Source organism: Elgaria multicarinata, chromosome 18 (genome assembly GCF_023053635.1).
Source record: "Elgaria multicarinata webbii isolate HBS135686 ecotype San Diego chromosome 18, rElgMul1.1.pri, whole genome shotgun sequence".
Lineage (NCBI taxonomy): Eukaryota > Metazoa > Chordata > Lepidosauria > Squamata > Anguidae > Elgaria > Elgaria multicarinata.
The window spans coordinates 5,221,501-5,234,540 of record NC_086188.1 but is presented as its reverse complement, the minus strand read 5'-3'; the positions used below and the strand labels follow the sequence as shown (position 1 = coordinate 5,234,540).

At 49.2% G+C, this 13,040-nt stretch overlaps 1 protein-coding gene across 6 annotated transcripts in view; it reads left to right on the top strand.

Moving 5' to 3' along the window:
• The window catches only part of NCOR2 (nuclear receptor corepressor 2), a 298,769-nt gene that overhangs the window by 139,697 nt on the left and 146,032 nt on the right, over window positions 1-13,040 (top strand). For all 6 annotated transcript variants that reach the window (XM_063143816.1, XM_063143815.1, XM_063143819.1 and 3 more), the window contains exon 8: window positions 1,219-1,271. In XM_063143816.1, coding sequence (XP_062999886.1) covers window positions 1,219-1,271 — 53 coding nt within the window. The remainder of the gene's footprint in view (window positions 1-1,218; window positions 1,272-13,040) is intronic.

Sequence of the window (13,040 nt, the reverse complement as noted above, 5' to 3'; positions counted from 1 at the left end):
CAAGTCGTGCAACTTTACATGCTAAATTATACAGGATGTGTTTTATGTTAAAGCAGTATTCATGGGAAAGTGGTATGCCTCGGTCAGACCATTTATCGTAGAATCATAGAATAGTAGAGCCGGAAGGGGCCTACAAGGCCATCGAGTCCAACCCCCTGCTCAATGCAGGAATCCACCCTAAAGCATACCTGACAGGTGGTTGTCCAGCTGCCTCTTGAAGGCCTCTAGGGTGGGAGAGCCCATGACCTCCCTAGGTAACTGATTCCATTGTCATACTGCTCTAACAGTCAGGAAGTTTTTCCTGCTGTCCAGACGGAATCTGGCTTCCTTTAACTTGAGCCCGTTATTCCGTGTCCTGCACTCAGGGAGGATCGAGAAGAGATCCTGGCCCTCCTCTGTGTGACAACCTTTGAAGTCTTTGAAGAGTGCTATCATGTCTCCCCTCAATCTTGAAGAGTGCTATCATGTCTCCCCTCCAGGCTAAATATGCCCAGTTGTTTCAGTCTCTCTTCATAGGGATTTGTTTCCAGACCCCTGATCATCCTGGTTAGTTTCGCTCTCTCAACTCTTGACAGGCAGTGGCTCTCCCAAATCTCAGCTGTATCCTTTTTTTAGCCCCGATACCTGGGATCTTTTCTAACTGAAGGTGCCAGGTATCAAACCTGGGACCTTCTGCATGCAAAGCATGTGGGCTTCCACTGATCTATGGAGGGTGTTCTTTCCTTTCCTTTGCTTGCACGCACACACACACACACCCCACACACGGTGCCCTAAGCTCCCAGGTGTGCGCCTTTCATCTTTTCTTCCACAATAAAGCAAATAACAGCTTGCTCTCCTCTGATTGCTACGCTGTGCTGTGTCGCACATGGGCTTCAGAGGAATTGCGTTGCAAATTGCTTGTTTCTGAACAAGCTCGCATTAGAACGGTGTATTCTTAGTTCCGCGGTGACTCAGGCAAGCAGCACCTTGGGGAAGAAAGGATAGGGGAGCAGAGAGGAGACGCGCCGTAGGTGATGGTGGCAGAAGAAGACGGGTGGGTGGTGGTTTGAGTTGGCCCTCGGCACTGATGTTTGGAGTTGTAAGGACATCACATGCCTCCAGTTCTCTAACAGCCAGAAGCCTCTAAGCAACACAGGGTGTCTTAACATTGGCACATCTCGATTCTGAAATGCCAGCCCACGCTGCGATTTACACTTCAAATCTCCTTTTTCTTTCCAGCCGCTGTACAACCAGCCTTCAGACACGAGGCAGTACCATGAGAACATTAAAATGTAAGTATGTGGCAGTAAAACCTTCCTTCTATCTCTTCTCCCCGCTTTCAAATGTCAGCGTATGAGTGAGGCTAAAGCAGAAGAAAGAGACTCTCCTTTTTTTTTTGGTCTCGAATCTCTTCTCCGCCAAGACAGAAAGGGAGAGAGGACGTCTTTCGTGCTTTTGTGGCTCGAAGCAACGAAATGTCTGAAGTGGTTCATCATTTGGAGTCAGCCAGGCAGAGTTAGCCGGGATGGATAAAGTAACATGGTTTCTTGCTGTGGAACGAGAGGGTGGGGCGAAGGAGGGGAAGGAAACAGCTGCTGGAAATTGGGGAAATAGGAAGCGAGAAGGGGGTTGGGAAGTGTGTCTGGACATGTTTGAGAGAGGGGTCTTGAGGCCACCTTGAAAATCTTCTTTTGCAAATTGTGGGCAGCCCCATCGTTCGGATTCTGCGCCAGTGCACAGCAGGTTTGGGACTTGGAGAGAGCATCTGGCCCTTCTGACACACACAAACATGCACACACAGAGAGAGAGAGAGAGAGGCAGGATCCGTGGGCCTCTTTGAGCATGTTTTGGTGGTTACCCTACAATTGTAGGATGGCCTTTCCTGGGAGACTTGGTAAAATCAGAGCTTGATAGTTGTTGTTTTTCCAGAGGAGTTGGGTGACCTTTTTATCCATACTAGACTTGGGTGACCCTCAGAGCTTGCTGCTGAAGGAAAGTTACATGGGGCAGCACAGCCAGAAGACTGGGGCAAGGGGAGGCATCCTCAAAGGCCACGTGGGCCACGTTCTTGCTCCTTGGGGCAGAGGACCTGGCCTGACCCAGAAGTTATCCACGGGCCGTGCCCTACTGCATAAGTCGAATTGCCTGTCCTTTCCCCACGGAAGCCACACTTCATTGTCTTCCATCTTACAGCAGCTTTCTTCATCCTGGTGCCCTCCCAAGTGTTTCGTACTTCAAATCCCATCAGTCTCAGCCAACATGGCCAATGGTCAGTGATGCTGGGAATTGTGGCACATCAGGTGGGGAAGTAGGACTACATAAACAACCCAAGATGAGAGAGTTTGTTTGCCTGGATTGTCTAGCCCAGCGTGGGGAGGAGGATTTAACCACAGGCCAGATGCAGATGTATGGTTATTTGGATCTGCACATCCTTGCCTAAGTCTATTCATTAAACTTCCACCTGGGAGGGTTTCCACACCACCGTCGAACCCAATGCTCCAGCCGCTTGAGTATCACATTAGCCTGCTCTGCGCTACTCTGACTTCGGGGTGATGCTCGTAGCCCTGACAATCTCCCTGTAATTCCCCTTGTATCAATGTTGGCGTCTCAGAATAGAACTCCAGCTTAGGCACCCAGGCGCCTGCCTTAAAATAAACTCAGAAGACCCCAGAAGAGGAAAGCCTGGAAAGGATGTGGGTTTTTTCCTTAATGCAGAGCTGCTCTAAGTCAGACCATTGGTCTATCTAGCCCGGTATTGACTACACAGACTGGCAGCAGCTCTGCAGGGCTTCAGGCAGAGTTTTTTCCAGCCCTTCTTTCTTTCCATCAGCCTCTGCTGCATGGTCAGGGTGGTCTGTTTTAATTTTGCCATGTTTTTTGGGTGCGATTCAGTTAGTCCTGAGACAGACAGATGAATGGCAGATGTAACTGGCCTCAGAGAAGGCTGCACATTGCCACACTGCTTGAATCCTTGCTCTGGAGTGGTGGCCACCTTCTAGAAAGTTGACCTACCTAAATGCATGGGTGGGGGGCCCCTCTGTGAACATACTGTTCTTTACTGTAAAAGCCAGCCTTTTCGGAGGGTAATTCAGGGAGGTTTGACCTAACACTGGCCATTCCGAGACCTTCTTGAGAGGGCCTTGCTGATCTCTTTGATATTGCACGCCGGCAGCTATCAGAAACAGGATACTGGATTGAACCTCTGTCCCATTTGGCAGTCCTAGCGTGCTTCCTAGAGGTTTGCCTTGTCTGACAGCTTAAGTACGGTTCTTGTCAGCTGTGGGCAGCTACCGTGGCGTCCAGAACACACACAAGGAGGAAATGTATAATACATAAGCTCCTCTTTGAAAGACTGGCCCTGACCTGCTGGAGTCACTACAAAGCAGCAAGACAGGACTGTGCAATGCTATCACCCTAAGAATAGCCACAGCAGAGCCTGAATTTCCCTCAGGTTTGTAAGCCCAAGCCTGTGTATGACGAGATAAGATCGGGACTGACTGCCATGCTGGTGCTTGTGGCTCTGCGTAGCTGAAACTTGGGGCATAGAATCATAGAATAGCAGAGTTGGAAGGGGCCTACAAGGCCATCGAGTCCAACCCCCTGCTCAATGCAGGAATCCACCCTAAAGCATCCCCGACAGAGGGTTGTCCAGCAGACAGGAAGGAAGCGAAGGCTCAATGGATGGACTGAGAAGCAGTATCCAAAGCCCCCTGATCACTAGAAGCCCTAGCCCAGGGGTCCCCAACCCCCGGGCCACGGACCAGTACCGGTCCATAGCCTGTTAGGAACCGGGCCACGCAGGTGAGCTGCTTTCACCCCACCCCCCAGCCCCACCCCAGCGTACCTGGGCGCGGGGCGCCATCTCGCCTGCCCAGCCGAAGTGAAGCCAGGACACTGGGGTGGGGTGGGGCGACTTTGGAATGGCGCGCCCGGCCGGAAGCTACTCTGGGGGAGCGACTTCCGGGCGCGCCGTTCCGAAGCCACCTGCCCCAGCGCCCTGGCTTCCCTTCGGCTGGGTGCCCACCCAGCTGAAGCGAAGCCAGGACACTGGAGTGGGGGCGGGGCGGGTTTCCCCCACAAAAAAACCAACCTCCCAAACCCACCCAACTCGGTCCATGGAAAAATTGTCTTCCACGAAACCGGTCCCTGGTGCCAAAAAGGTTGGGGACTGCTGCCCTAGCCAGCCCCATCTTCTCTCTGCTCATCTTTGGCTTCTGAGACTCCACTGCTTGGCCTTTCTCGAGCTTTTCTCCACAACTGTTTTCATTGTAGTAGTTATTGTTTTGGTTATTATTTTATTCTTGTATTTATTTATTTATTTATTTTAAAAAATGCTTGTAAACTGCCCTGAGGGCATCTGCCAGTTGGCCAATATATACATTTCATAATACTAATAAGAACTAGAAATTTGTTCTTTAAAATAAAAAATAATTAAAGAAAGCCCGGATTCTTGGCATTTTACCCCATTACCAGCTATCATATGCCCTCCTTGTAGTGTTAATAATACTTTTTATTTTCTTGTCTGTAGAGAATTGATAACCCACCTTTCAATGCAGTGATTCTGAAAGCGGTGAACAGCCATTAAAACCCATGATGTATAAGCCAGAATCATTGGTAAACCAAACAGAGAAAACAATAGACATTTTTTGAGCAGCCAGTAAACTCCCACCATCACCACCACTTTCCCCCAGAAGGTCTGTTTAAAAAGTCCAAAGAAGAGTCCTTCTGTATCAGACCTAAAGTCCATCTAGACCAAATCCTGTTTCTCACCACAGCCACTCACATGCCTCTGGATATCCCATGAGTTGGTCAGAAAGGCAACATCCTTCACTAGATAGGCCTTTGGTCTGATCCAGTAAGGGTCCTTCTTACGCTCTTCTTTTAGAAAAAGCATCCCATCCTGTTTCCGAGAGATGAAGGAATGCCTTTTTATGATGCCTTTACCCGATCTGTCAGTGGGTAATTTGCGCACACTTGACACTGACAGTTGTCAAATTACCCACCGACAAGTTAGCAAAAGGGGACCAGATCACCCGGTTAGCAACCTGATTCTCAGGGTTTCAGGTGTTTGACTGACACTTAGGGGATGACCTGCTTCCATTGCACACTTGCCCACGTCTCAAGCAAGTGTTTTGAACAGAGATCTACACCGCACCTCCTTTTTGCAGCTCCCATTTGCAGTCACCATGGCCGCACGTCCCGAGCAAAGGGGGGGGGGTTGGAGTAATTGACAGATTGTTTGACAAGTAATTTGACAAGTCCAGAATATGGCTCTGATTGTCCACCTGAAGTAATGTGGCGAGGATGAAACTGACAAGTATATTGACAAGAGGGGAATATGCTATAGGGTTTAGGCCGCCTTGAGGCCCAGTATTGGGCAAAAGGCAGGCTACAAATAAATATAATAATAATAATAATAATAATAATAATAATAATAATAATAATAATAGCGGACACAGGCGGACTTGCGATCATGCACAATAAAAATATTTTTTAAAAAAATAATAGCAACATTTGCGCACACTTCAAGAGCCCCAAAATAAAAAATAAAAAAAATTCTCAAATGATAAGTTGCGCAAGTGGCAGGGGAGTGTGCAAAATTTCCCAATAATCCATAAATCCCCACCCAATGCAATCTGCCTTTGCTTACCTGAATAGAAATGCTCCAAAGATCTGTCAGGATTGAATGGACTGGATTTCGCAGCATCGCACTTACCTTGATGTGCCACAGCGTATACCTAGGGGACATGGGCTGTGATGGCGGTTCTCATTTTTGATATCTCAGTCCTAATTATTGCCCCTGTGGAGCTGTTTCCCCCCCCCCTCCTTCTGTGCATGGTGTGGCCTTTTGATCCACATACCAATGCCTGGATGTTTAATGTTTGTGTCTTTTAACAGCGTGCAGTTAAAATTAATTTCATGCCCCAGTTGATTTTGGCATCTGCAATTTCAGGAGCTTCTAAATTACACCCAGCTCCTTGGGAGACCCAAGTGCGTAGCTGTGGCATTAATTGTTCTGAAGCGGCCTTATCCAAAGACAGAACTCCAGTCTATAGAGTCCAGTTTTGCCTAAGCTCTTCCAGGCCTCAGGTAGAGAGACCTGTTATTTGCGATCCTTTAGCTATAGATCCTGCATATGCATTATCCTAGTATTGAGGAGAGTTTCCCTTGGGCCTCAGTTCTAAGTATTTTTACCCTGGAATGACCCGAATGAATTTGCACCGGCCAGAGCCAAGCATAAAAGGAAGACATTGTATTATTTTCAGTGATTAAAAACCTGCTTTGTTTCCCTTTTTTCTTCTTTTGCCTTCTCTCCTGTATCTAGTGTATCTCTCTTTTTCATGCTGGTGGGTATAGCAAATGGTCTAGCAAGGCAGATACTTGCAAACTCTTGATGGGCCTTGAATTCACTGGGTCCTCCTAGCACAGGTGGATAGCTCGATGGAAATATCCACCCAGTGTGCGGCCACTGTGAAGAAAGTAAACTCCATGTTAGGCATTATAAGAAAAGGAATTGGGAATAAAACGGCCAGGATCGTACTGCCCTTATACAAATCTATGGTGCGAGCACACTTCGAATACTGTGTACAGTTCTGGTCACCACTCCTAAAAAAGGATATTATAGAGCTGAAAAAAGTGCAGAAAAGGGCAACTAGAATGATTAAGGGGCTGGAGCGTCTCCCCGATGAGGGAAGGTTACATCAGCTGGGATTGTTTAGCGTGGAAAAAAGGAGGCTCAGGGGAGACATGATAGAGGTGTACAAAATGATGCATGGTCTGGAGAATGTGGATAGGGAGACATTTTTCTTCCTCTCTCAAAATACTAGAATCCTAAGTCATCCCATGAAACTGATTGGTGGGAGATCCAGGACAAATAAAAGGAAGGACTTCTTCACTCAGCACATAGTTAAATTATGGAACTCACTACCACAAGATGTAGTGATGGCCACCAATCTGGATGGCTTTAAAAGGGGGTTGGATAAATTCCTGGAGGTGAAGGCTATCAGTGCCTACTAGCCCTGATGGTTGTGTGCTATCTCCAGTATTCGAGGCAGTAAGCCTGTGTGCACCAGTTGCTGGGGAACATAGGTGGGAGAGTGCTGTTGCACCATGTCCTACTTGTTCATCCCTGGCCGGTGGCTGGTTGGCCACCGTGTGAACAGAGTGCTGGACTAGATGGACCCTTGGTCTGATCCAGCATCAGGGCACGTCTTATGTTCTTGTGTAACCATCGTTATTCAAAGGTTCTCCCTTCCTCCTTTTGCCTCTCTCTAACGTTACAGATTTCCCTTGCCTTTAATTCTCGTGTGTGTGTGTGTGTGTGTGTGTGTGTGTGTGTGTTTGCGTTTGCAAAGAAGTATTAGCTTCGGATGAATTATTGAAATGTTAGAAAAGCATATTGCAGGACTCTGTGGCATCTCCCCGCCCCTGCCAATTATATGCAATGTACCACTTCTGCTCCCCTAACTTCCTCCTGGGCCCAATTGCATGAAGTCACTTTAAATGTTCAGAACAGGAATTTATGTATTTAATTTCACACTGTGCCCCCTCCCCCCCGACAGATGCCCCTTGGGGCGGTATGCAATCCTATAAAAAAACCCAACAACAATAAAATAGCAACCAACATAATAAATATAACAATGAAAAAATTAAGGGGTGCATGTTTAGACAGAAAAAAAGTCCTATAACTTCCAGAATTCCTCAGCTAGCCAAGTTTCCAGTCCTCAGGGCTGAAAAGCTAGAATTGGAAATGTATGGATAAGGCTTGCTGAAATCTCAAACGCTGTGTAGGGCAGGAATCCCCAGCCTTTTTAGACCCATGGGCACATTTGGGAATTTGAGGAACTGCTGTGGGCACCACCAGAATTGGCTCCCACGTGGTATGTCGCTAATCACATCATGGCTGCTGTCCTGGCTGGCAAGTCAAAACTGAGCTAAGGAGGTGGGAGGTGGTTTGAGAAATAGTGAGGCTACAGCTGGGAGAGACGGGGAAGTATCCATGCAAAGGGGCAGAAGCATGACAAAAGGTAGAGAGGAGAGAAAGCAAGGCTGCAAAAGGGGAGGAACCGGTGAGCTAAAGAGATGACTGTTAGAGCAGTGTGACGGTGGAATCAGTTCCCTAGGGAGGTCGTGGGCTCTCCCACACTAGAGACCTTCAAGAGGCAGCTGGGCAACCATCTGTCAGGGATGCTTTAGGGTGGATTCCTGCATTGAGCAGCGGGTTGGACTAGATGGCCTTGTAGGCCCCTTCCAACTCTGCTATTCTATGATTCTGTGATTGAAACAGCAAAGCTAGGAAGGCAAAGAAAGAAGACTGCCCTAACTTTTCCCAAAGTTTTTACTTCAAAGACTTTTTGAAGGGGTCCCCATGGTTGCCGCACTGGGGACTCCTGCAGTAGGGGAGCTACGTCTGCCCCCAATGCCATCTGCTCCCTCTTCCTCCTCGGTGTTCCTGTTGGTTCATCTGTCCTCTCCTTCCAGGCCATGATGCGGATTGGGCCCAGGCGGATAGGGCAGTGGCGACCATGGTGAAGGAGAGGAGGTGGGCTTTGTCCGAGGGAGACCCAAAACCTTTAGCCAGTGGCTGCAGGCAGGAAGGCAAACAGGCCCAGAGGTCAAACCTGGTGGCCCACGAGTCTTTCTATCCCTCTGCTGCACTTACTGGGCCCTCCAGCATCCGCTAATACAGCCTTCCTCAACCCGGGGCGCTCCAGATGTGTTGGACTGCATCTCCCAGAATGCCCCAGCCAGGCTGGGGCATTCTGGGAGTTGTAGTCCAACACATCTGGAGCGTCCCGGGTTGAGGAAGGCTGCACTAATACCTCCAGCAAAGGAGGGTCGCGGGCTGCCGTGGCAAACCCCTGTCGAGAATGGCCTGTGTAACCATTTCCCCCTTCTGACTCACAGCCCTGGGGTGTGAGTGAGTGAGTGAGTGTTTCAAGCAGATTCCGGTGTGTAGGGGACCAGACTTTAGGATCCTAATACCGCTCTTTGGTCCTCCCCATGGTCAGCAGAGGCAGAGTAAACTACACAAAACCGACACAAAGGGCTGGATTGCTGGCTGTGCCCCTGATTTGCTACTGCAGTTTTTACCCCTGGGGGGGTGGGGGGGTGGGGGAGGGCTCTCAGTGTGTGGATCTTGGCATGGGTCAGCACAATGCAGATGTTATTGTGTCATTGTTTTGCCCAGGGAACTGGTTTTATAAGGTATCCCAATGAATACTATTTTATTATTTATTTATTTATTGCATTTTTATACCGTCCAATAGCCGAAGCTCTCTGGGCGGTTCACACAAATTAAAGCCATTCAAAATATAGAACCAACAGTATATAAAAAAAAACATGCTATAAAATATAAAAACACAACCAGGATAATATCAGTAGCAGTGCAGAAATGCAGTTTTAACACTACTTCTACTACTACTATCACCACCACTAATAATACTAATAAATGAATCCACTAAAAACAGAACAATGCATAAATTAGAGGGGGGACCCCAATGTTTGCAGAAGTACAAAAAATCTTTGCAGGGGAGAGGGGGGTGAAACAGTTCCCTAAAACAGTCCAGTAGGGACGGAGCATGCTCAGCGGCCGTGGAATTTCGACTGACAGTGGTTGGGGGTGGATGGGAATCGGAACTGGAATGGAGCCGCCTTCCCCAACCTGCTGCCCTCCATCTGTCCTGGCATGGGAGATGTTGGGGACTGTAGTCCTACACATCTGGAGGATGGTTCAGGAAGGCTGGAATGGAGTATCCTGGGACAGGCCATGGCTCGCTGGAATCTTGAATCTACTCCACACTGCAACATTATGTGTGGCATGGTGTGTGTGTGTGTGTTTGCCTCATTTCATTCAAACTCGCCTGCACAAGCCCTTTCCCAGAATCACCTGGCCGAGCGAGCGAAGGCGAGCAGATTGCTTTTCTCCTCTACCCACAGCCGCCCCCACAACTCCTGTTCCAGTTGTACCATCCGATCCACTTGCCGCCCTGGGTTCCCTTCTCGTCCTTTACCATGCCAAGCTCTCCGTCAATGTTGATCCTGGCTTTGAGATGAATCAAAAGTCTTCCTGTGTAATGTAATACCTGCGATAAAGGTTTTGACCACCTAACAGACCCGCTTTTGTCTTTCTTTTGGCTCCGGTTTCTTCTCAGGAAATCTGGGCCTCTCTTGTATCTCGGCTGCCTTTATCTCTCTGTTTCCCCCGCCTGCCACTCCCCGGCTTTTGGGGTTTTAATCCGCGCGAGGCGTACGTTTATACAATACACTCAAGCTGTTAACCCCTTGGAGGAAGGCCAGAGATACTCAGATGGATCCAGGCCAGGGAATTCAAATGCCAAACTTTTTTCTGCAGGCTCCTTCCTCCAGGAACTCGGGAAATGCGCCCGAAGAGAGTTAAGGTGGAATCATTCCCCTTAAGCAGGAACACAGTAATTCCTTGGAATTTTCCAACGCTTTTAAAATAGTTGACTGAGGGGATCAATTTCACTTGTATTGGCTATTGCCTTGAACTTAAACATATTCTGCATAGCTGTAAGGACTTTGAGGTTTGAACTGAGAGCAGTGTCAGCTCCAGCTTTGGAGGGCCCCAAACTATAGGTCCCTTCCTTACTCAGCCTGCTTCCTCGCCACTGTCATCATGAGCTGCTCTGCCTCGTCATTGCTCCCCTTTGCTTGCTTGACAGGCAGAGAGCCGGTGAGCTAGCAAGCAGCCAGTGTGGTGTAGTGGCTAAAGTGTTGGACTGAGAGTCGGGAGATCCGGGTTCTAGTCCCCCACTCGGCCATGGAAACCCACTGGGTGACTTTGGGCCAGTCACAGGCTCTCTCAGCCCAACCCACCTCACAGGGTGGTGGTTGTGAGGATAAAATGGAGAGGAGGATTATGTACGCCGCCTTGGGTTCCTTGGAGGGGAAAAGGCAGGATATAAATGCAATAATAAATAAATAAATAAATAAACCTACTGCTCCTCCTTCTTGCCCTCACCGTTGTCTGGATCAGAGCGAGAGGTAGGTGGACATGCCGGTTGCCATGGTAAAGAGGCGGAGCAGGTCCAGGGGGCTCTTGTCAGTGGGGTCCCTCGTCAAGTGCCCAACCCTACCGACCCTCAACACTGCCCCAAACGGTGCGTACCCAGGTCTCAGAGACCACCTTTAAGTACAGGTGTGCTGTATCGGCCCCTGCAATTGGCAGGCACTAGGAACCCTCTGGATTGGCCAGACCAGATATATATATAGGAGGATCCTGGCTGCTCTGTTCCTGGCATTACCTTTCCATCCTCGTACTCCTCTGTAACAAAGCGCCGATACATATAAATGAAGTAAATGTATATTCTTCCTTTTCCCCCCCTCCCTGCCCCAAATTCTCTCCCCTTCTACTATTGCCTTTGAATTTTTGACTGTAAGCTCCATGGGGCAAAGGGTACTAAATAATCATACTAATAATAGAAGATCACCTGGGAACATCATCACGCTCTATGGTGAAAGAACAGGTATATAAGAGGGATAATTAAATACAGCAAATAACATGGGCGTTGTGCCAAAGGATCACACGTCACGCTAAACCATGGTGGGTGGCCAGCTGTGCTGGGTAGGTGGTTACACAAACAACCTCCGGTGCTCCCATCACATTATGAGGCACACAAGGTACACAGAATAATTTATTTCACCCACTCCTACAGTCCTCCCGGCCAGCTGGGCAGGTATCCCAGCTCCCTTTGTGGCAGGAATAGAGGTTGCTTGAGAGGAGAGGAGCGGCAGCAGCGTTTTTGCCGAACAGCCCTGTAGGCAAACTGCGTAACCCACGCTGGCACTGCGGATGACACGCTAACCCGCCATAGTTAAAATAATCCTTACTGCAGACCACGGGTTCTCAGGGTGGCTTATTTGAGGGAAATAACCCACCGGGGAAGGGGAGGGACGTCCAACAGACGACACGCTTAACCCATCGTGGCTTGTTCTGAAAAATAAACCATCATGGGCGAGCTTGTTGTGTGGACCCAGGCAGTGAGTCAGTTGTGTGAATGGTCTTCAGTGGGGTTTAGGCCCATTTTAACTCCACGTCTACTTAAAACCAGGCCCCAAGCTGCACGAGTGCCCTTCCACGCAAAGGACTTTCCACGAGGCAGACTGCCTGCATCCTTTTCGGGCTATTTTTATACGGCTTTTTCCTATGACTGTATCCGTGTGTGTGTGTGTGTCGTCCCCCCCCCCCCCGGCTTTCTAAAGAGCTCATTAGGGGCAAAATAACAACACCCCCCCCTCCTTCTCCTTGTTTACGAAGGTGAGTTTCTGTGTGCTTAGCTCTGCTTCCCTCTAAGGCTCCCTGATGTTTCTGCCATCTCTGATTTCCCCTCCCTTTTAATCGATGTAAACAGTTGGATGTTTGCTGCTGGGGAGGTGAAGGCGTGTTGTAGTCCTGACCTTTCTAAAGTGCTGTTTGCAAGCGCCGTGTGCCTCTCCCGCTGGTTGGTGTGTGTGTGTGTGTGTGTGTGTGTGTGTGTGTGTGTGTGAGAGAGAGAGAGAGAGAGAGAGAGAGAGAGAGAGAGATCTACCTTATGCAGGCAGTGCTGTACAAATCCTGCAGCCCCGCTTGCTTGCTTTGCTATGCCCCCGGGAACACGACATGTGCTTCCTGCAATTCGTGGCCCGGTTTAACCTCCTTGCAAATGGTTTCTAAGTAACAGCCGCGGCACGTAGCAAAGAGCGGCTGTGAAGCAGGCCGACACGCGCCGAGATCACACGGGCCTTTTGAAACAGAGTGTGGGATCTGCAGGTTTTTCAAGACCGAGGTGGGAGGGATGGCATAAAAGGAACCGGGACAGCGCCACTCACTGCAACTGCGCTGTCACTTTCGAAACCCTTCGCCGGCTTTCCTTACGCAGAGAGCGACCCAGGATTCCCCCACCCCTCTGGACTCATCTTCTCGAGGTCCAGCAAAACTTCAGCAGCCCTCTTGATGAGTCTGGAGTCTCGGGGTACAGGCAGCTCCCAGGGGGCGTCTGTCACTCTTGGATTCATCCGGCAGTGCTCAAGGCCTCTCTTGTCTGCTTTTGAAAGCGATG